Source organism: Paroedura picta, chromosome 18 (assembly GCF_049243985.1).
Source record: "Paroedura picta isolate Pp20150507F chromosome 18, Ppicta_v3.0, whole genome shotgun sequence".
Classification (NCBI taxonomy): Eukaryota; Metazoa; Chordata; class Lepidosauria; order Squamata; family Gekkonidae; genus Paroedura; species Paroedura picta.
Window position 1 is genome coordinate 5,419,017 of NC_135386.1, and position 23,473 is coordinate 5,442,489.

Genomic DNA, 23,473 nt, shown 5'->3' on the forward strand with positions numbered 1-23,473 from the left:
TTACGCATGACACATGATGCGGCTTCCAGGAAAGTCTCTTTGACTGTAATCGTGACAAATCTCCTGGCCGTTGTTCCGATCTGCTATCAGAAAATTCGAGTCAGCTACGTCACGAATAACATGGCTGCAACAGGGGAAGCAGTGATTGCTATGAAACCATGCTCAGAAACAAATGATGTTCCATTTTGTGCCTATCTTGGTGTGGTGTCTAAAGAGGGGCGGGTTTGATTCCCCCGTCTTCCTCCACATGCAGCCAGCTGGGTGACCTTGGGCCAGTCCCAGTTCTTTCAGAGCGCTTTCAGCCCCACCTACCTCGTGAGGTGTCAGTTGTGGCGAGATGAAGGGAAAGGTGTTTATAAGCTGCTTTGGCATCTCTTTGGGTAGTGAAAAGCTGGGTATCAAAAAACCAGCTCTTCTTCCAAGGGATCTGATCCAACAGCTCTTTCCGTCTTGTACACACCCTTCCCTTTATCATCACAACAACCTTGCAAAGTAGGATAGACTAAGAGAAAGAGACTGGCTCAAAGACATGGCTCAGAATCCAGGTTTCTGTGGCACTTCTCCAGATGTTCATGGACTACAATTGGAGTCCATGAACATCTGGAGGCCCACAGGTTGACTACCCCTGCTCTAAACCTCTTACACCTGAGCTCCCTTCTGCGTTAGCAGCCTCTTCTTGTCTAGCCAACTCCTGTAACAAATTGTTTTAACATGATGGATGCTGCGTTGGTGCCCTGGTGGTGGCTGGCTTATCAGATCTGCAGGGGGTAATTTCCCTGACCTTGAAAGCAGAGTGGGGGAGGACAGAGAATGGAGTGAGGCTGAAGGAGGGGAGGCGGCAGGAAGTGCTTTAGGGACCCTCTGTGTTTCCCGCTTCCCCTTGATTCCCTTTTTTGTGTCGTTGGGAAACCTCCCTGGTTGGAGCAAAGTCTCTTCATTGCCAAGATTGAGACGTGACACCATACCTGCAAGCCAGATACAATCCACCATAGCAGTCTCTGAAGCCCTAGTTTGCTTATTGGTCTATAACGGCATTGCAACATAGCCGTTGGCTCCTGTCATGTCAAGTCTGTCCAAAGTCCCAGAGAACCTGCAGGGGGGGCTTGGTGAATTATTATTTGGCTGCTCCCTCTGCCAGCCATTCCTTGGAACGTTTTTGTTTCTGTATCCAATCAGGCCCAAGAGATGAGCAGCAGCAGCAGCAGCAGCGCTTCCTCCAAGAAGAAGGCCAAATTTGTCAACTTGTACACCAAGGAAGGGCAGGACAAGCTGGCTGTCATGCTCCCTGGGCGCCACCCCTGCGAGTGCCTGGCCCAGAAGCACAAGCTGATCAACAACTGCCTCACGTGCGGACGCATCGTCTGTGAACAGGAGGGCTCCGGGCCTTGCTTGTTCTGTAGCACTCTGGTATGTCACTGCCTTCCATTGGCCTCTTCCTGACTCACTGTAGATTGGCTGATCTCACTTCCTGACAAAGTTGATTGGCTGATCTCACTTCCTGACTCAGGGTTGATTGGCTGGGGCTTGTGATCTCACTTCCTGACTCAGGGTTGATTGGCTGGGGCTTGTGATCTCACTTCCTGACTCAGTGTTGATTGGCTGGGGCTTGTGGTCTCTTTTCCTGACTCAGTGTTGATTAGCTGGGGCTTGTGATCTCACTTCCTGACTCAGTGTTGATTGGCTGGGGCTTGTGGTCACTCTTCTCTAACTATGGCAGCCATTTTGGAGCTGACTCCTCCCCTTCTCATGGCTGCCATTTTGTAGCTGACTCCTCCCCTTCTCTAGGCACCCATTTTGCAACTGACTGCTCCCCTTCTCATGGCAGCCATTTTGTAGCAGACTCATGGCAGCCATTTCGTAGCTGACTCCTCCCCTTCCCATGGCTGCCATTTTGTAGCAGATTCATGGCAGCCATTTTGTAGCTGACACTTCCCCTTCCCATGGCAGCCATTATGTAGCAGACTCATGGCAGCCATTTTGTAGCTGAGTCCTCCCCTTCTCATGGCAGCCATTTTGTAGCTGACTCCACCCCTTCTCGTGGCAGCCATTTTGTAGCTGACTCCTCCCCTTTTCGTGACAGCAATTTTGTAGCTGACTCCTCTCCTTCTCATGACTGCCATTTTGTAGCTGAGACCTCCCCTCCCCTAGGCAACCATTTTTGAGCTGACTCCTCCCCTCCCTAGGTAGCCATTTTATAGCTCACTCCTCCCCTTCTCATGACAGCCATTTTGGAGCTGACTCCTCCCCTTCTTAGGCAGACATTTTGTGACAGACTCCTCCCCTTGTCAAGGCAGCCATTTTGTAGCTGACTCCTCCCCTTCTTAGGCAGCCATTTTGTAGCTGACTCCCCCCCTTGTCAAGGCAGCCATTTTGTAGCTGACTCCTCCCCTTCCTATGGCAGCCATTTTGTAGCTCACTCCTCCCCTTCTCATGGCAGCCAGTTGATTGGCTGACCTCACTTCCTCAATCAGTGTTGATTGGCTGATCTCTCTTCCTGACTCAGTGTTGATTAGCTGGGGCTTGAGATCTCACTTCCTGACTCAGTGATGATTGGCTGGGGCTTTTGACCTCACTTCCTGAGTCAGTGTTGATTGGCTGGGGCTTTTGATCTCACTTCCTGATTCAGTGTTGATTGTCTGGGGCTTGTGATCTCACTTCCTGACTCAGTGTTGATTGGCTGGGGCTTGTGATCTCACTTCCTGACTAAGTGTTGATCTGCTGGGGCTTGTGGTCTCTCTTCACTTCCTATGGCAGCCATTTTGTAGCTGACTCCTCCCCTTCCTATGGTAGACATTTTGTAGCTGACTCCTCCCCTTCTCATAGCAGCCATTTTGTAATTGACTCCTCCCCTTCCTATGGTAGACATTTTGTAGCTGACTCCTCCCCTTCTCATAGCAGCCATTTTGTAATTGACTCCTCCCCTTCTCATGGCAGCCATTTTGTAGCAGCCATGGCAGCCATTTTGTAACTGACTCCTCCCCTTCTCATGGCAGCCATTTTGTATCTGACTCCTCCCCTTCTCATGGCAGACATTTTGTAGCTGACTCCTCCCCTTCTCATGGTAGTCATTTTTGAGCTGACTCCTCCCCTTCCTCTGGCAGACATTTTGTAGCAGACTCATGGCAGCCATTTTGTAAATGACTCCTCCCCTTCTCATGGCAGCCATTTTGTAGCAGACTCATGGCAGCCATTTTGTAACTGACTCCTCCCCTTCTCATATCAGCCATTTTGTAACTGACTCCTCCCCTTCTCATGACAGCCATTTTGTAGCTGACTCCTCCCCTTCTCATGGCAGACATTTTGTAGCAGACTCATGGCAGCCATTTTGTAGCTGACTCCTCCCCTTCTCATGGCAGCCATTTTGTAGCTGACTCCTCCCCTTCTCAGGGCAGCCATTTTATAGCTGAGTCCTCCCCACCCCTAGGCAGCCATTTTGGAGCTGACTCCTCCCCTCCCTAGGTAGCCATTTTATAGCTCACTCCTCCCCTTCTCATGACAGCCATTTTGGAGCTGACTCCTCCCCTTCTTAGGCAGACGTTTTGTGACTGACTCCTCCCCTTGTCAAGGCAGCCATTTTATAGCTCTCTCCTCCCCCTCTATAGGGCAGCCATTTTGTAACTGACTTCTCCCCTTCTCATGGTAGCCATTTTGTAAATGACTCCTCCCCTTCTCATGACAGCCATTTTGTAGCAGACTCATGGCAGCCATTTTGTAGCTGACTCCTCCCCTTCTCATGACAGCCATTTTGGAGCTGACTCCTCCCCTTCTCATAGCAGCCATTTTGTAATTGACTCCTCCCCTTCCTATGGTAGACATTTTGTAGCTGACTCCTCCCCTTCTCATAGCAGCCATTTTGTAATTGACTCCTCCCCTTCTCATGGCAGCCATTTTGTAGCAGACATGGCAGCCATTTTGTAACTGACTCCTCCCCTTCTCATGGCAGCCATTTTGTATCTGACTCCTCCCCTTCTCATGGCAGCCATTTTGTAGCTGACTCCTCCCCTTCTCATGACAGCCATTTTGGAGCTGACTCCTCCCCTTCCTATGGCAGCCATTTTGTAGCAGACTCATGGCAGCCATTTTGTAATTGACTCCTCCCCTTCTCATGGCAGCCATTTTGTAGTAGACTCATGGCAGCCATTTTGTATCTGACTCCTCTTCTCATGGCAACCATTTTGTAGCTGACTCCTCCCCTTCTCATGGCAGCCATTTTGTAGCTGACTCCTCCCCTTCTCATGGCAGCCATTTTGTAGCTGACTCCACCCCTTCTCATGACAGCCATTTTGTGGCTGACTCCTCCCCTTCTCATGGCAGACATTTTGTAGCAGACTGATGGCAGCCATTTTGTAGCTGACTCCTCCCCTTCTCATGGCAGACATTTTGTAGATGACTCCTCCCCTTTTCATTGCAGCCATTTTGTAGCTGACTCCTCCCCTTCTCATGGTAGCCATTTTTTAGCTGACTCCTCCCCTTGTTATGGCAGCCATTTTGTAGCAGACACATGGCAGCCATTTTGTAACTGACTCCTCCCCTTCTCATGGCAGCCATTTTGTAGCAGACTCATGGCAGCCATTTTGTAACTGATTCCTCCCCTTCTCATAGCAGCCATTTTGTAGATGACTCCTCCCCTTCTCATGGCAGCCATTTTAGAGCTGACTCCTCCCCTTCCTATGGCAGACATTTTGTAGCAGACTCATGGCAGCCATTTTGTAATTGACTCCTCCCCTTCTCATGGCAGCCATTTTGTAGTGGACTCATGGCAGCCATTTTGTATCTGACTTCTCTTCTCATGGCAACCATTTTGTAGCTGACTCCTCCCCTTCTCATGGCAGACATTTTGTAGCAGACTCATGGCAGCCATTTTGTAGGTGACTCCTCCCCTTCTCATGGCAGCCATTTTGTAGCTGACTCCTCCCCTTCTCATGGCAGCCATTTTGTAGCTGACTCCACCCCTTCTCATGACAGCCATTTTGTGGCTGACTCCTCCCCTTCTCATGGCAGACATTTTGTAGCAGACTGATGGCAGCCATTTTGTAGCTGACTCCTCCCCTTCTCATGGCAGCCATTTTGTAGCAGACTCATGACAGCCATTTTGTAGCTGACTCCTCCCCTTCTCATGGTAGCCATTTTGTAGCTGACTCCTCCCCTTCTCATGGCAGCCATATTGTAGCACTTATGGCAGCCATTTTGTAACTGATTCCTCCCCTTCTCATAGCAGCCATTTTGTAATTGACTTCTCCCCTTCTCATGGCAGCCATTTTGTAGCAGACTCATGGCAGCCATTTTATAACTGACTCCTCCCCTTCTCATGGCAGCCATTTTGTATCTGACTCCTCCCCTTGACAGCCATTTTGTAGCTGACTCCTCCCATTCTCATGGCAGACATTTTGTAGCAGACTCATGGCAGCCATTTTGTAGCTTACTCCTCCCCTTTTCATGGCAGCCATTTTGTAGCAGACTCATGGCAGCCATTTTGTAACTGATTCCTCCCCTTCTCATAGCAGCCATTTTGTAGATGACTCCTCCCCTTCTCATGGCAGCCATTTTGGAGCTGACTCCTCCCCTTCTCATGACAGCCATTTTGTAGCAGACTCATGGCAGCCATTTTGTAGCTGACTCCTCCCCTTCTCATGACAGCCATTTTGGAGCTGACTCCTCCCCTTCTCATAACAGCCATTTTGTAATTGACTCCTCCCCTTCCTATGGTAGACATTTTGTAGCTGACTCCTCCCCTTCTCATAGCAGCCATTTTGTAATTGACTCCTCCCCTTCTCATGGCAGCCATTTTGTAGCAGACATGGCAGCCATTTTGTAACTGACTCCTCCCCTTCTCATGGCAGCCATTTTGTATCTGACTCCTCCCCTTCTCATGGCAGCCATTTTGTAGCTGACTCCTCCCCTTCTCATGACAGCCATTTTGGAGCTGACTCCTCCCCTTCCTATGGCAGCCATTTTGTAGCAGACTCATGGCAGCCATTTTGTAATTGACTCCTCCCCTTCTCATGGCAGCCATTTTGTAGTAGACTCATGGCAGCCATTTTGTATCTGACTCCTCTTCTCATGGCAACCATTTTGTAGCTGACTCCTCCCCTTCTCATGGCAGCCATTTTGTAGCTGACTCCTCCCCTTCTCATGGCAGCCATTTTGTAGCTGACTCCACCCCTTCTCATGACAGCCATTTTGTGGCTGACTCCTCCCCTTCTCATGGCAGACATTTTGTAGCAGACTGATGGCAGCCATTTTGTAGCTGACTCCTCCCCTTCTCATGGCAGACATTTTGTAGATGACTCCTCCCCTTTTCATTGCAGCCATTTTGTAGCTGACTCCTCCCCTTCTCATGGTAGCCATTTTGTAGCTGACTCCTCCCCTTGTCATGGCAGCCATTTTGTAGCAGACACATGGCAGCCATTTTGTAACTGACTCCTCCCCTTCTCATGGCAGCCATTTTGTAGCAGACTCATGGCAGCCATTTTGTAACTGATTCCTCCCCTTCTCATAGCAGCCATTTTGTAGATGACTCCTCCCCTTCTCATGGCAGCCATTTTAGAGCTGACTCCTCCCCTTCCTATGGCAGACATTTTGTAGCAGACTCATGGCAGCCATTTTGTAATTGACTCCTCCCCTTCTCATGGCAGCCATTTTGTAGTGGACTCATGGCAGCCATTTTGTATCTGACTTCTCTTCTCATGGCAACCATTTTGTAGCTGACTCCTCCCCTTCTCATGGCAGACATTTTGTAGCAGACTCATGGCAGCCATTTTGTAGGTGACTCCTCCCCTTCTCATGGCAGCCATTTTGTAGCTGACTCCTCCCCTTCTCATGGCAGCCATTTTGTAGCTGACTCCTCCCCTTCTCATGGCAGCCATTTTGTAGCTGACTCCACCCCTTCTCATGACAGCCATTTTGTGGCTGACTCCTCCCCTTCTCATGGCAGACATTTTGTAGCAGACTGATGGCAGCCATTTTGTAGCTGACTCCTCCCCTTCTCATGGCAGCCATTTTGTAGCAGACTCATGACAGCCATTTTGTAGCTGACTCCTCCCCTTCTCATGGTAGCCATTTTGTAGCTGACTCCTCCCCTTCTCATGGCAGCCATATTGTAGCACTTATGGCAGCCATTTTGTAACTGATTCCTCCCCTTCTCATAGCAGCCATTTTGTAATTGACTTCTCCCCTTCTCATGGCAGCCATTTTGTAGCAGACTCATGGCAGCCATTTTATAACTGACTCCTCCCCTTCTCATGGCAGCCATTTTGTATCTGACTCCTCCCCTTGACAGCCATTTTGTAGCTGACTCCTCCCATTCTCATGGCAGACATTTTGTAGCAGACTCATGGCAGCCATTTTGTAGCTTACTCCTCCCCTTCTCATGGCAGCCATTTTGTAGCAGACTCATGGCAGCCATTTTGTAACTGATTCCTCCCCTTCTCATAGCAGCCATTTTGTAGATGACTCCTCCCCTTCTCATGGCAGCCATTTTGGAGCTGACTCCTCCCCTTCCTATGGCAGACATTTTGTAGCAGACTCATGGCAGCCATTTTGTAGCTGACTCCTCCCCTTCTCATGGCAGCCATTTTGTAGTGGACTCATGGCAGCCATTTTGTATCTGACTTCTCTTCTCATGGCAACCATTTTGTAGCTGACTCCTCCCCTTCTCATGGCAGACATTTTGTAGCAGACTCCTGGCAGCCATTTTGTAGCTGACTCCTCCCCTTCTCATGGCAGCCATTTTGTAGCTGACTCCTCCCCTTCTCATGGCAGCCATTTTGTAGCTGACTCCACCCCTTCTCATGACAGCCATTTTGTGGCTGACTCCTCCCCTTCTCATGGCAGACATTTTGTAGCAGACTGATGGCAGCCATTTTGTAGCTGACTCCTCCCCTTCTCATGGCAGCCATTTTGTAGCAGACTCATGGCAGCCATTTTGCAGCTGACTCCTCCCCTTCTCATGGTAGCCATTTTGTAGCTGACTCCTCCCCTTCTCATGGCAGCCATTTTGTAGCACTTATGGCAGCCATTTTGTAACTCATTCCTCCCCTTCTCATAGCAGCCATTTTGTAATTGACTTCTCCCCTTCTCATGGCAGCCATTTTGTAGCAGACTCATGGCAGCCATTTTATAACTGACTCCTCCCCTTCTCATGGCAGCCATTTTGTATCTGACTCCTCCCCTTGACAGCCATTTTGTAGCTGACTCCTCCCATTCTCATGGCAGACATTTTGTAGCAGACTCATGGCAGCCATTTTGTAGCTTACTCCTCCCCTTCTCATGGCAGCCATTTTGTAGCAGACTCATGGCAGCCATTTTGTAACTGATTCCTACCCTTCTCATAGCAGCCATTTTGTAGCTGACTCCTTCCCTTCTCATGGTAGCCATTTTGTAGCTGACTCCTCCCCTTCTCATGGTAGCCATTTTGTAGCTGACTCCTCCCCTTCTCATGGCAGCCATTTTGTAGCAGACTCATGGCAGCCATTTTGTAGCTGACTCCTCCCCTTCTCATGGCAGCCATTTTGTAGCTGACTCCTCCCCTTCTCATGGCAGCCATTTTGTAGCTGACTCCTCCCCTTCTCAGGGCAGCCATTTTGTATCTGAGTCCTCCCCACCCCTAGGCAGCCATTTTGGTGCTGACTCCTCCCCTCCCTAGGTAGCCATTTTATAGCTCCCTCCTCCCCTTCTATATGGCAACCATTTTGTAGCTGACTCCTCCCCTTCTCATGGTAGCCATTTTGTAGCTGACTCCTCCCCTTCTCATAGCAGCCATTTTGTAGCAGACTCATGGCAGCCATTTTGTAACTGACTCCTCCCCTTCTCATGGCAGCCATTTTGTAGCAGACTCATGGCAGCCATTTTGTAACTGACTCCTCCCCTTCCCATGGCTGCCATTTTGTAGCAGATTCATGGCAGCCATTTTGTAGCTGACACTTCCCCTTCCCATGGCAGCCATTATGTAGCAGACTCATGGCAGCCATTTTGTAGCTGAGTCCTCCCCTTCTCATGGCAGCCATTTTGTAGCTGACTCCACCCCTTCTCGTGGCAGCCATTTTGTAGCTGACTCCTCCCCTTTTCGTGACAGCAATTTTGTAGCTGACTCCTCTCCTTCTCATGACTGCCATTTTGTAGCTGAGACCTCCCCTCCCCTAGGCAACCATTTTTGAGCTGACTCCTCCCCTCCCTAGGTAGCCATTTTATAGCTCACTCCTCCCCTTCTCATGACAGCCATTTTGGAGCTGACTCCTCCCCTTCTTAGGCAGACATTTTGTGACAGACTCCTCCCCTTGTCAAGGCAGCCATTTTGTAGCTGACTCCTCCCCTTCTTAGGCAGCCATTTTGTAGCTGACTCCCCCCCTTGTCAAGGCAGCCATTTTGTAGCTGACTCCTCCCCTTCCTATGGCAGCCATTTTGTAGCTCACTCCTCCCCTTCTCATGGCAGCCAGTTGATTGGCTGACCTCACTTCCTCAATCAGTGTTGATTGGCTGATCTCTCTTCCTGACTCAGTGTTGATTAGCTGGGGCTTGAGATCTCACTTCCTGACTCAGTGATGATTGGCTGGGGCTTTTGACCTCACTTCCTGAGTCAGTGTTGATTGGCTGGGGCTTTTGATCTCACTTCCTGATTCAGTGTTGATTGTCTGGGGCTTGTGATCTCACTTCCTGACTCAGTGTTGATTGGCTGGGGCTTGTGATCTCACTTCCTGACTAAGTGTTGATCTGCTGGGGCTTGTGGTCTCTCTTCACTTCCTATGGCAGCCATTTTGTAGCTGACTCCTCCCCTTCCTATGGTAGACATTTTGTAGCTGACTCCTCCCCTTCTCATAGCAGCCATTTTGTAATTGACTCCTCCCCTTCCTATGGTAGACATTTTGTAGCTGACTCCTCCCCTTCTCATAGCAGCCATTTTGTAATTGACTCCTCCCCTTCTCATGGCAGCCATTTTGTAGCAGACATGGCAGCCATTTTGTAACTGACTCCTCCCCTTCTCATGGCAGCCATTTTGTATCTGACTCCTCCCCTTCTCATGGCAGACATTTTGTAGCTGACTCCTCCCCTTCTCATGGTAGTCATTCTTGAGCTGACTCCTCCCCTTCCTCTGGCAGACATTTTGTAGCAGACTCATGGCAGCCATTTTGTAAATGACTCCTCCCCTTCTCATGACAGCCATTTTGTGGCTGACTGTTGGAAGCCATTTTGTAGCTGACTCCTCTCCTTCTCATGGTAGCCATTTTGTAGATGACTCCTCCCCTTCTCATGGTAGCCATTTTGTAACTGACTCCTCCCCTTCTCATGGCAGCCATTTTGTAACTGACTCCTCCCCTTCTCATGACAGCCATTTTGTAGCACACTCCTCCCCTTCTCATGGCAGACATTTTGTAGCAGACTCATGGCAGCCATTTTGTAGCTGACTCTCCCCTTCTCATGGCAGCCATTTTGTAGCTGACTCCTCCCCTTCTCAGGGCAGCCATTTTATAGCTGAGTCCTCCCCACCACTAGGCAGCCATTTTGGAGCTGACTCCTCCCCTCCCTAGGTAGGCATTTTATAGCTCTCTCCTCCCTTTCTCATGGCAGCCATTTTGTAGCTGACTCCTCCCCTTCTCATGGCAGCCATTTTGTAGCAGACTCATGGCAGCCATTTTGTAACTGACTCCTCCCCTTCCCAGGGCAGCCATTTTGTAGCTGACTCCTCCCCTTCTCATGACAGCCATTTTGTAGCAGACTCATGGCAGCCATTTTGTAACTGATTTCTCCCCTTCTCATAGCAGCCATTTTGTAGCTGACTCCTCCCCTTCTCATGGCAGCCATTTTTGAGCTGACTCCTCCCCTTCCTATGGCAGACATTTTGTAGCAGACTCATGGCAGCCATTTTGTAATTGACTCCTCCCCTTCTCATGCCAGCCATTTTGTAGTAGACTCATGGCAGCCATTTTGTAACTGACTCCTCCCCTTCTCATGGCAGCCATTTTGTAGCTGACTCCTCCCCTTCTCATGGCAGCCATTTTGTAGCTGACTCCTCCCTTTCTCAGGACAGCCATTTTGTAGCTGAGTCCTCCCCACCCCTAGGCAGCCATTTTGGAGCTGACTCCTCCGCTCTCTAGGTAGCCTTTTTATAGCTCTCTCCTCCCCTTCTCATGGCAGCCATTTTGTAGCTGACTCCTCCCCTTCTCATGGCAGACATTTTGTAGCAGACTCATGGCAGCCATTTTGTAGCTGACTCCTCCCCTTCTCATGGCAGCCATTTTGTAGCTGACTCCTCCCCTTCTCAGGGCAGCCATTTTATAGCTGAGGTCTCCCCACTCCTAGGCAGCCATTTTGGAGCTGACTCCTTCCCTCCCTAGGTAGCCATTTTATAGCTCACTCCTCCCCTTCTCATGACAGCCATTTTGGAGCTGACTCCTCCCCTTCTTAGGCAGACATTTTGTGACTGACTCCTCCCCTTGTCAAGGCAGCCATTTTATAGCTCTCTCCTCCCCTTCTATAGGGCAGCCATTTTGTAGCTGACTCCTCCCCTTCTCATGACAGCCATTTTGTGGCTGACTCCTCCCCTTCTAATGGCAGACATTTTGTAGCAGACTTATGGCAGCCATTTTGTAGCTGACTCCTCCCCTTCTCATGGCAGCCATTTTGTAGCTGACTCCTCCCCTTTTCATGGCAGCCATTTTGTAGCTGACTCCTCCCCTTCTCATGGTAGCCATTTTGTAGCTGACTCCTCCCCTTCTCAGGGCAGCCATTTTGTAGCTGAGTCCTCCCCACCCTAGGCAGCCATTTTGGAGCTGACTCCTCCCCTCCCTAGGTAGCCATTTTATAGCTCTCTCCTCCCCTTCTCATGGCAGCCATTTTGTAGCAGACTCATGGCAGCCATTTTGTAGCTGACTCCTCCCCTTCTCATGGTAGTCATTTCTGAGCTGACTCCTCCCCTTCCTCTGGCAGACATTTTGTAGCAGATTCATGGCAGCCATTTTGTAACTGACTCCTCCCCTTCTCATGGCAGCCATTTTGTAACTGACTCCTCCCCTTCTCATGTCAGCCATTTTGTAACTGACTCCTCCCCTTCTCATGACAGCCATTTTGTAGCTGACTCCTCCCCTTCTCATGGCAGACATTTTGTAGCTGACTCCTCCCCTTCTCAGGGCAGACATTTTGTAGCAGACTCATGGCAGCCATTTTGTAGCTGTCTCCTCCCCTTCGCATGGCAGCCATTTTGTAGCTGACTTCTCCCCTTCTCAGGGCAGCCATTTTATAGCTGAGTCCTCCCCACCCCTAGGCAGCCATTTTGGAGCTGACACCTCCCCTCCCTTGGTAGCCATTTTATAGCTCTCTCCTCCCCTTCTCATGCCAGCCATTTTGTAGTAGACTCATGGCAGCCATTTTGTAACTGACTCCTCCCCTTCTCATGGCAACCATTTTGTATCTGACTCTTCCTCTTCTCATAGCAGCCATTTTGTAGCTGACACCTCCCCTTCTCATGGCAGACATTTTGTAGCAGACTCATGGCAGCCATTTTGTAGCTGACTCCTCCCCTCCCTAAGTAGCCATTTCATAGCTCTCCTCCCCTTGACAGCCATTTTGTAGCTAACTCCTCCTCTTCTCATGGCAGCCTCCACAACCGTAGGCAGCCATTTTGGAGCTGACTCCTCCCCTCCCTAGGTAGCCATTTCATAGCTCTCCTCCCCTTGACAGCCATTTTGTAGCTAACTCCTCCTCTTCTCATGGCAGCCATCTTGTAGCTGACTTCTCCCCTTCTCATGGCAGCCATTTTGTAGCAGACTCATGGCAGCCATTTTGTAACTGATTACTACCCTTCTCATAGCAGCCATTTTGTAGCTGACTCCTCCCCTTCTCATGGTAGCCATTTTTGAGCTGACTCCTCCCCTTCCTATGGCAGACATTTTGTAGCTAACTCCTCCCCTTCTCTGGGCAGCCATTTTGTAGCTGAGTCCTCCCCACCCCTAGACTGCCATTTTGGAGCTGACTCCTCCCCTCCCTAGGTAGGCATTTTATAGCTCTCTCCTCCCTTTCTCATGGCAGCCATTTTGTAGCTGACTCCTCCCCTTCTCATGGCAGCCATTTTGTAGCAGACTCATGGCAGCCATTTTGTAACTGACTCCTCCCCTTCCCAGGGCAGCCATTTTGGAGCTGACTCCTCCCCTTCTCATGGCAGCCATTTTGGAGCTGACTCCTCCCCTTCCTATGGCAGCCATTTTGTAGCAGACTCATGGCAGCCATTTTGTAATTGACTCCTCCCCTTCTCATGGCAGCCATTTTGTAGTAGACTCATGGCAGCCATTTTGTATCTGACTCCTCTTCTCATGGCAACCATTTTGTAGCTGACTCCTCCCCTTCTCATGGTAGCCATTTTGTAGCTGACTCCTCCCCTTCTCAGGGCAGCCATTTTGTAGCTGAGTCCTCCCCACCCCTAGGCAGCCATTTTGGAGCTGACTCCTCCCCTCCCTAGGTAGCCATTTTATAGCTCTCTCCTCCCCTTCTCATGCCAGCCATTTTGTAGTAGACTCATGGCAGCCATTTTGTAACTGACTCCTCCCCTTCTCATGGCAACCATTTTGTATCTGACTCTTCCTCTTCTCATAGCAGCCATTTTGTAGCTGACACCTCCCCTTCTCATGGCAGACATTTTGTAGCAGACTCATGGCAGCCATTTTGTAGCTGACTCCTCCCCTCCCTAAGTAGCCATTTCATAGCTCTCCTCCCCTTGACAGCCATTTTGTAGCTAACTCCTCCTCTTCTCATGGCAGCCTCCACAACCCTAGGCAGCCATTTTGGAGCTGACTCCTCCCCTCCCTAGGTAGCCATTTCATAGCTCTCCTCCCCTTGACAGCCATTTTGTAGCTAACTCCTCCTCTTCTCATGGCAGCCATCTTGTAGCTGACTTCTCCCCTTCTCATGGCAGCCATTTTGTAGCAGACTCATGGCAGCCATTTTGTAACTGATTACTACCCTTCTCATAGCAGCCATTTTGTAGCTGACTCCTCCCCTTCTCATGGTAGCCATTTTTGAGCTGACTCCTCCCCTTCCTATGGCAGACATTTTGTAGCTAACTCCTCCCCTTCTCTGGGCAGCCATTTTGTAGCTGAGTCCTCCCCACCCCTAGACTGCCATTTTGGAGCTGACTCCTCCCCTCCCTAGGTAGGCATTTTATAGCTCTCTCCTCCCTTTCTCATGGCAGCCATTTTGTAGCTGACTCCTCCCCTTCTCATGGCAGCCATTTTGTAGCAGACTCATGGCAGCCATTTTGTAACTGACTCCTCCCCTTCCCAGGGCAGCCATTTTGGAGCTGACTCCTCCCCTTCTCATGGCAGCCATTTTGGAGCTGACTCCTCCCCTTCCTATGGCAGCCATTTTGTAGCAGACTCATGGCAGCCATTTTGTAATTGACTCCTCCCCTTCTCATGGCAGCCATTTTGTAGTAGACTCATGGCAGCCATTTTGTATCTGACTCCTCTTCTCATGGCAACCATTTTGTAGCTGACTCCTCCCCTTCTCATGGTAGCCATTTTGTAGCTGACTCCTCCCCTTCTCAGGGCAGCCATTTTGTAGCTGAGTCCTCCCCACCCCTAGGCAGCCATTTTGGAGCTGACTCCTCCCCTCCCTAGGTAGCCATTTTATAGCTCTCTCCTCCCCTTCTATAGGGCAGCCATTTTGTATCTGACTCCTCCCCTTCTCATGGTAGCCATTTTGTAGCTGACTCCTCCCCTTGTCATGGCAGCCATTTTGTAGCAGACACATGGCAGCCATTTTGTAACTGACTCCTCCCTTTCTCATGGCAGCCATTTTGTAGCAGACTCATGGCAGCCATTTTGTGACTGATTCCTCCCCTTCTCATAGCAGCCATTTTGTAGATGACTCCTCCCCTTCTCATGGCAGCCATTTTGGAGCTGACTCCTCCCCTTCCTATGGCAGACATTTTGTAGCTGACTCCTTCCCTTCTCATGACAGCCATTTTGTAGCAGACTCATGGCATCCATTTTGTAGCTGACTCCTCCCCTTCTCATGGCAGCCATTTTGGAGCTGACTCCTCCCCTTCCTATGGCAGCCATTTTGTAGCAGACTCATGGCAGCCATTTTGTAATTGACTCCTCCCCTTCTCATGGCAGCCATTTTGTAGTGGACTCATGGCAGCCATTTTGTATCTGACTTCTCTTCTCATGGCAACCATTTTGTAGCTGACTCCTCCCCTTCTCATAGCAGACATTTTGTAGCAGACTCATGGCAGCCATTTTGTAGCTGACTCCTCCCCTTCTCATGGCAGCCATTTTGTAGATGACTCCTCCCCTTCTCGTGGCAGCCATTTTGTAGCAGACTCATGGCAGCCATTTTGTAACTGACTCCGCCCCTTCTCATGGTAGCCATTTTGTAGCTGACTCCTCCCCTTCTCATGGCAGCCATTTTGTAGCAGACTCATGGCAGCCATTTTGTAACTGACTCCTCCCCTTCTCATGGCAGCCATTTTGTAGCTGACTCCTCCCCTTCTCATGACAGCTATTTTGCAGCTGACTCCTCCCCATCTCATGGCAGACATTTTGTAGCAGACTCATGGCAGCCATTTTGTAGCTGACTCCTCCCCTTCTCATGACAGCCGTTTTGTAGCTGACTCCTCCCCTTCTCATGGCAGCCCATTTTGTAACTGACTCCTCCCCCCGTTCTCATTGAGCTATGAGGAAAGGCAGGATATAAATATTTTAGTAGACATTTGTATGTAGGACATCCCAGGTTGTGTCTGGATTTCGAACGGTAGCTCTGGAGAATATTTCTGGTTCTGGGATGGTCATACTGTGGCTTTCCAGAGGTCCATGGGCTGCAATTCCCATGAGCTCTTTCCAACATGTACTGGCAGGGGCTCTTTGGAATTTTAGTCCGTGGACCTCGAGAGAGGTCCACCCTTTCTCTAATTGATACCCCGAAGAACTTCAGCCACTCTTCTTAGGTAGTGGGGGATTAGTGGGATCAATTGGTGGGCATTACAGGGCTGGTCCACACCCTTGTGCTTGTGCATGCCAGGAGCTGTCTCAGCTTCTAACCTGGCAACTGTGTGAGAACTACTTCATTCACAGAATTGCTCCCTAGTCCTTCTCTATGCTAAGAGGAACACTGCTTCCATCGCCTAGAGAAGCTCAAAGCAGACATTCATCTCCAGCTTTAATATTCTTTGTAAACAACATTGGGATCAGCACAGGGAAGTCAGGTGCTGTTTACCACTTCTGTCTGCCTGACAGTTGCCTTCCGACGGGTTCGAGCAGCTACTTCAGAGGCCCGTGCCCTCCCTTCTCTTTCTCAGGTATGCACAAGGGAAGAACAGGACATCCTGCAGCGTGATTCCAACAAGAGCCAGAAGCTGCTGAAGAAACTCCTTGGAGGTTAGTGCCTTCCCTCAAGGGCAGGGTGGTTCCCTTTACTGACTCTTAGAGGCTGCAAACAAAGTTATCCTTTCTGATTTGTGTGGGTTATCAGCTGTTTTTTGAGGCCGCTGCCCTCTCCTCCCCTCCTCTCCACTGTGGCCTCCCAGCCGGCATGACTTGTTCGTGGGGCTTCCATTCCCCATCCAGTCCTGAAGCTCAAAGATGACCCCGGGCCAGTGGATTGGTGCAGGTGAAGCAGACCATGAGGTGTCTCTCTGTGTTCCAGGCATGGAGAATTCTGGGAAGGCGGAAGGCAGCAGCAAGGACTTGCTCCCCCGGCAGGAGGCCAGGCTGAAGGCGGGTTTGGAGTTGGCCACGAAGCACAAGGACAAACTGCTGGAGTATGACAAGACGAGGTACCGAGAGCAGACGTCGTGGTGACAAAAGGCTGCTGGGGGCAACGGAGCCACTCTCAGAACCCCACATGGCAGCTTCATAATCGGCTCTGCCTTCCGCTCCAGCCAATTTGCAAGAGCCGTTTTTGTGAATGTGGCCTCCGGCTTGAAATGGCTGGTGGCCCCAGGCCTGTAGGTTTTTCCTAATCCTCGCATGCTTCCTCTGGAGATCCCAGGAACGTAGAGATCTTCTACGTTCAGGACGTGTGTTCTGCCTCTGAGGCGTGAGGCCTTGCCTTAGAGGGAATACAAACATGTATCTCCATCGCCTCCTAGGCAGAAGCTGCAGCCAGATTGCAGTTGGTGGCCGCAGGGATGGACAAACAACTCCCAAATGCCTCGCTCAGCCTTGTTTTGATGAGCAGCAGGCCTGCGACACATCAAAGGAAGGAACGCCCTCACCCAAAGAGGAGTCAAGATGTGGCATTCACTGCTGTAGGAAGAGTGGCAGCTCCCAGCACAGGCAGCTTCAAGATGGGACCAGAGAAACATTTCAAGCCCAGCAGCTTCAAGGGATTAGAGAGAACGCTCTGCCTGGGGCAGTGATGCTCTGTGTTCTCAGAGGGGGCAGCGGTGGGAAGGCTTCTGGAATTCTGGCCCTGCTGATGGACCTCCTGATGATGTCTAGATTTTGGGCACTTTGGACTGGGCGGGTTATTGGCCTGACCCCACGTGGCTTCTCTTATATGGCACAGAGGTCCATCAGTGGCTCTTAGCCAGAAGGGATAGAGGGAACAGTCTGCCTGGGGAAGGGGGGCTCTGTCTCCTTGGTGCTTGGAGGGCAACGGTGGGAGTTCTTCTGCAGCTCTGCCCCTGCTGGTGGACCACAGTTTTGGCCACTGGGTGACCCCTGAATGTTGGGCTGCATGGGCCATTGGCCTGATCCCAGTACGTTCCCCTCTGGTTGGGAAGCCAGGTTGGAGTTAGTGCTCCAGTCACAAATGTCGTTGTGCTTAGCGGGCATGGATGCTGGCAGCACTGGCACCGGAAAAGCCAGACCAGGCGTGGACTGCCATTCCAAATCCTGCCTTGCAATGCGAGGGCAGCCGTCCATTTATATTGGATTGAGTTGCTTTAAAATGTTTTTCTATGCAGTTATCTGTATTATAACAGTTGCTTTGATCGTTCGCCGGCAGAAAATTGGGTGGCCGCGCAGCACAGAAAGCTTTTATATCAATTAAGCTGTTGGCAGTGCGGCGAGAAGTCCTTGAGGCCTGCGACCCTTCCATCCTCCCCTTCTGTTTTCTCCTTCCTCTCGGCAGCGTGCGGCGCACTCAAGTGATCGACGACGAGTCGGACTACTTTGCCACGGACTCCAACCAGTGGCTCTCCAAGCAGGAGCGAGAGGCCCTGGAGAAGAGAGAGCAGGAGTTGCGGGAACTGCGGCACGCCTCGCGGCTCTCCAGGAAGGTCACCATCGACTTCGCCGGCCGGCAGGTCGTGGAGGAGCAGGACAACCTGGCGGAATATCACAGCAAGTGAGGACCGGCCTGCGAGGACCTCTCCGAAGGCCCCTTTCTCTTAATGAGAAGCAGGAGGCGAGCTGGGTTTTTTTTTTTTATACCCCGCTTTTCACTACCTGAAGGAGTTACAGAGCGGTTTACAGATACCTTTCTGCACAACCAACCCTAGGTGGTTGGCAGGGCTGAGGGAGCTCTGACAGAATGGTTCTGTGAGAACAGAATATTGTTTTGATGGTATTGCCCTGCGACCTTGGGCTGGTCACCGTCCTCTCAGACACTCTCAGGTCCACCTGCCTCATAAGGCTGAAATGGCCCTGGGCCTGGCTGAGTGCAGTCTCACCTGCTTTGGGCCAGGGACCCTGAGCAGGTGCTGGTCGGAAGACCTGAATGCTCTTGGGGGAATATAAAGGAAAAGACAGTTCCGCAGATGCGTTTAGGGTCCCCGATCATTTAGGGCTGGCTTTTGTGAAACGTTGGGGTTTCTTGACTGCCCTGGAAGGGTTTCTGGAATGGGTGGAAGTTAATGTTTAAATAATTTATCCAGTGATATGAGCATATATGGTCATGTTGACCTGCCCCCCCAATGGCCATTGATGGGCCTGGAGAGGGTGGGAAGAGGAGGGGCCCCAGGTGGGCGTGTCCGCAGCTCTGCTTCCCGACCACATTCTGCATGATTGTGCCAATTCTGGGGTTTCCTGAAGCCTGAAGAATGTCCTAGGAGTTTCTCAAGGGTAAAAAAATTGAGAAAGGCTGGCTTAGGGCTTTGAAGGTGAGCACCGAAACCCTGAACTTGATTCGGTCTCCAATCCGGAGCCAACGCAGCACGAAGCCGGCCTGAGCAAGAATTGACCAGGCCTGCACTAATGGCCGGCCTAAGGAGGATCATCCATTTCGCCGGCCTCGCTGTCACCATGAGGATGCTGCGCTGGTACTGCTCACCGGCAGATCCTGCCCATTAATATACTGCAGCTAGCACTGACACGGGGCCCCCGGGCAGGCAAAAGTCAGCAGGACAGTTTGCAGGGAATGTGACCCAAGTTGCTTGTCTCTCTAGGCTGGATGAAACGATTGAAGCTCTTCACAGAGGCACTTTGGCAAAGACCGGGCGAGGCGTCGAAGGGAAACGGGACGAGCCTGGAGTCCTCGTGAATCCCAACCTTCTCCAGCCAGCCCCTGTGGTCAGTCCACCTCCTGCCCTCTCGCCTGACTGGGTGATGCTTCAGTCCAGTGGCGGGCAGCATCCTGTGATTTTTAAAACGTTGGGTTTCACGCGTTTCATGTAACGTGTGTTATCTGTGTTGTGAGCGGCCTTAAGGTCTGTAAGGAAGAACGGCCACTGCTAAGTGTTATCGACATATAGGAGGTCCGAGGCTTAACCTCCTGTCATTTTCTGTTAGGATCTCACTTGAGAAGAAGCCGTGGCTCAGTGGTAGAACCTCTGCTTGGCAAGCAGAAGGTCCCAGGTTCAATCCCTGGCATCTCCATTAAAAAGGACCAGACAGGAGGGGATGGGAAAGGCCTTGATCTGGGAGCCTGACTCAGGGGCAGAGCCTCTGCTTGGCAGGCAGAAGGTCCCAGGTTCAATCCCCGGCATCTCCAGTTAAAGGACCAGGCAGGAGGGGATGGGAAAGGCCTTGATCTGGGAGTCTGACTCAGGGGCAGAGCCTCTGCTTGGACTGCAGAAGGTCCCAGGTTCAATCCCCGGCATCTCCAGCCAAAAGGATCTATTAGTCCTGGGTAGGAAGGACCTCCACCTGAGACCCTGGAGAGCCATTGCCTGTCTGAGTACATAATGCTGACCTCAGTTGGCCAAAGATCGGATTCAGTAACGGGCAGCTGCAGGCATTCATGTGATAGCTGGGTGAGGCCGTGGAGAGCTGGTCTCAGTGGCCCCGTGGTCTGACTCAGTAGCATCAAACGCCCTAACTCAGGATCAGTGGTGCTTGTGCAGTGGCTTGGAAGCCACATGTGTCTCTTAGAAGTGCTGTACTGCACCGTGGCACCTGCCAAGGAAGTGAGGAAGACTTTTGCCCAGAGGGACCTGGGTGAACATAGCTGTTCATGGCAAATAGTGAAAGGCAGTTACCGCTGACAAAAACTCCTTAAAAGAAGCAGAGTTCAAATTCCCCAATGCGGTAAAGGTAACAACAGATGAAAACTCAGTGGTGGCGTGTAGAGTTGGCGGGCTCTGGGTAGACAGTGTGGCTGAGATGGGAGATGCTTTATAATTGCCAAGGGCATCTTTCCCCCATGAGCTTTCCCACTCTCTGTTGGCCTGGCCTGTGGCCCAGCTCCTACAGACCAGAGAACCCCAGTAGCTACATACCAAAGAATCTCAGAAACCACCAGGACAGTCCTAGTCGAACCGAGAAGAATTAAGCCTTCCGCTAGTGGGCCCATTTGGTGTTTTGAGTTTTTAATTAATTAATTAGATTGTATAATTGCATTTTGTTTTGTTTTGACTGTGCCAAAGTGGGTGGACCAGACCGGCTTGCTCACCCACAGGAAAACCGGCCCTCCCACGGAAGCCAAGAGCGAGGACGGCTCAGGGCGGAACCTCCTGCGGATTCAGGACCGAGAGATCCAGGAGATGTCCGACGGCGGCTGCTGCCTCAGCATGCACCAGCCTTGGGCCTCGTTGCTGATCAAAGGGATCAAACGGTAAGCAGGGATCTCTTGCCTTGAAAACTCTATAGGCTTATCATAAACCAGTTACCAGAGCCAGCTTGGTGCATTGGCTAAAAGCAGCAACCTCTAATCTAGAGAACGGGATTTAATTCCCTCACTCCTCCACGTGCAGCCAGCTGGGTGACCTTGGGCCAGCCAGGGTCCTGTTAGAGCTGTTACCACAGAGCAGTTCTGTCAGAGCTCTCTCAGCCCACCTACTTCACACAGTGCCAGTTGTGAGGAGAGGAAGAGAAGGTGATTGTAAGCCACTTTAAGACTCCTTTGGGTGGTTTAAAGTGGGGTATAAAACCTGATTCTTCTTCTCCTTCTATGACTTTACGGGCGTTTCCACCACTAGTTCTTGGTAAAGCTACGGTTGGCTCATACAGCACAGGAAATCTTTGCAAAAGTGTCTGGATCTCACCCAGAGTTGGTAAGGCATTAAAGCACATGTATAAATGCACTCAATGCAGCAGGCATCTTCTATAAATAACATGGCCCAAGGAAACGGTTTGCCAGAAATCTAAAAGCAGCAGATTTCTAGGAATAATTTTGTCATAGTCAAAGCCTAAGGCTGTGCATTCTGGTTAGTATCTCACTGATTGTATGCAGTATCTTAGATGCTTTTCTATTTCCATGGCACGCAAGGCAATGATCGTTGGATCAGAAGATGGACTGGTCTAGTTCTACTATAATACTCAGAGAGTCTTGTTTGTATCCCTTGTGCGTATCCCTTCTTTAAAATATTCCGCTAAAACACAGCAGCTAAAGTGCCGTAGAAAAACTTAAGGCAAACGGTCAAAAAGGTATATCTCAGTTTCCATTTTCAACTTTCGTTCTGTGGGGGCATACCAAGTTATCCAGAATATTCTGGGTGCCCTACGCCCCAAAAAACGGCTCACCCTCCAACCGCTTTCGTTTTTGAACAGGTTATTCTACAGACAAATCTTCTACTCTGTTTCCAGTATTTAGTGGGATCCACGATTGCTGGTTTGTAGGCCTTGAAAACAATAGCCTCCTGTAGGGAGCGCCAGAGGTCACTGTTTCCCTCTGTTCTTAGCCAGAAAAGGGAATGTTTTGGAAAACAGGGGCTGTGTATCATAGTACAGGAAATGCTGGTAGAGACTCCTGCGATATTTTACTGAATGTATATTCCAAGATCAGAAGATTGACTGTTCTAGTCCTGATATGATACCCAAAGAGTCTTGTTTGTATCCCTTTCAACAGATTTGTTGTCGGATGTATGGGCTTGGTGGGTTTCTTCTCCAATTTGCCAGGTGCACAGAGCAGATTTTCAGTCTACAGGATTTTGATACAGCCAGAAAGGAAGGGCAGGAGAATCGTGCGCCTTGTGGTTCAAGGGGCCTGGCTTGTGCTTTTCTGAAGCACAGTGGCCATCCGCAGCAGTGGTTAACTTGGTGGTAACTGAGGCCTTGTAGGAATTCGACACATTGTCAGACTGCTTGCCTTAAGAGAACTGTGACTAGCCCAAGTCACCCAGCTGGCTGCATGAGGAGGAGCGGAAGGCAATTGTAAGCTGTAAAACCCAGCGCTTCTACCCACTCTGTTCTTGGCCTCCATCAGCCCAAAGAACCTGCCTCCCAATTAAGCAGGTTTGCAAAGGAATCTTTTGCAGCTGGCGGATGGTTCCTTCGGCTGCAGGAAGGCCTCGGCCGAAAGTGGGAGCGTGTGGGCTCCAGGCCACTTCATTTGGCACACTCAAATTGCAGTTGAAACCTTTCTCTTGAGCCCTGAGTAGTGAACAGAATCCTGGAGACTGAATTTGTTCCTGACCCTCTCCTCTCCTTCTCTCTCCACCTCTCTCTGTAGGGTAGAGGGCAGGACTTGGTACACAGCGCTGAGGGGCCGGCTCTGGATCGCGGCCACTGCCAAAAGACCTTCCCCCCAGGAGATCTCTGAAGTCGAGGCCAGCTACAGAGTTCTGCTCCAGAAAGGTGAAGCCCTCTTCACGCCCCTTGGGCTGCAGGCCCCTTGACCCAAGTGGAGCTCTTGCTGAGAGCCTGGTGTGAGCCTCCTGGCTCTGGGATTCGGAGGCTTTTGAATGTGTAGGTTCCCCTCAGTCACCTCAGCTGATTGATAGCTGTCGATGGACGGACGTATTGTCCACTGCCTGCCTCCACACCTTGACCCTGGTATACCTTTGGCGGTCCCCATCCAAATATTAGCCAGGGTCAAACATGCTTAGCTTCCAAGATCCGAATGAGATCCGGCTAGCCTGGGGTATCCAGCTCAGCATAAACTGGGGCTGGGCTGTAGCCATTTGATACAGCATGAATTCTGTACAGTCAGTTCATCACAGCATGGAGTCTGGTGTGGAATGCGGCTCCTTGAGATGGGCATGCTGTGTGTACGTTGTAAATACAAGGGTTGAGTTCATGCTAGAGCCAGCTTGGTGTAGTGGTTAAGAGCGATGGCCTGTAATCTGGAGAGCCAAGTTTGATTCCCCATTCCTCCACATCCAGCCAGTTAGGTGACCTTGGGCTCGTCCCAAATTTCTCTGGGCTCTCTCAACCCCACCTAC

The 23,473-nt window shown here is 50.7% G+C and overlaps 1 protein-coding gene across 3 annotated transcripts in view; it reads left to right on the top strand.

Moving 5' to 3' along the window:
• The window catches only part of TRIP4 (thyroid hormone receptor interactor 4), a 47,216-nt gene that overhangs the window by 2,937 nt on the left and 20,806 nt on the right, over positions 1-23,473 (top strand). For all 3 annotated transcript variants that reach the window (XR_013227490.1, XM_077318240.1, XM_077318241.1), the window contains exons 4-10: positions 1,177-1,407; positions 16,286-16,364; positions 16,633-16,762; positions 18,064-18,279; positions 19,319-19,442; positions 20,738-20,925; positions 22,762-22,886. Coding sequence is in view for 2 of the 3 variants with exons in the window: in XM_077318240.1 (XP_077174355.1) it covers positions 1,177-1,407; positions 16,286-16,364; positions 16,633-16,762; positions 18,064-18,279; positions 19,319-19,442; positions 20,738-20,925; positions 22,762-22,886 (1,093 nt within the window). In the remaining variant the exon portion in view is untranslated. The remainder of the gene's footprint in view (positions 1-1,176; positions 1,408-16,285; positions 16,365-16,632; positions 16,763-18,063; positions 18,280-19,318; positions 19,443-20,737; positions 20,926-22,761; positions 22,887-23,473) is intronic.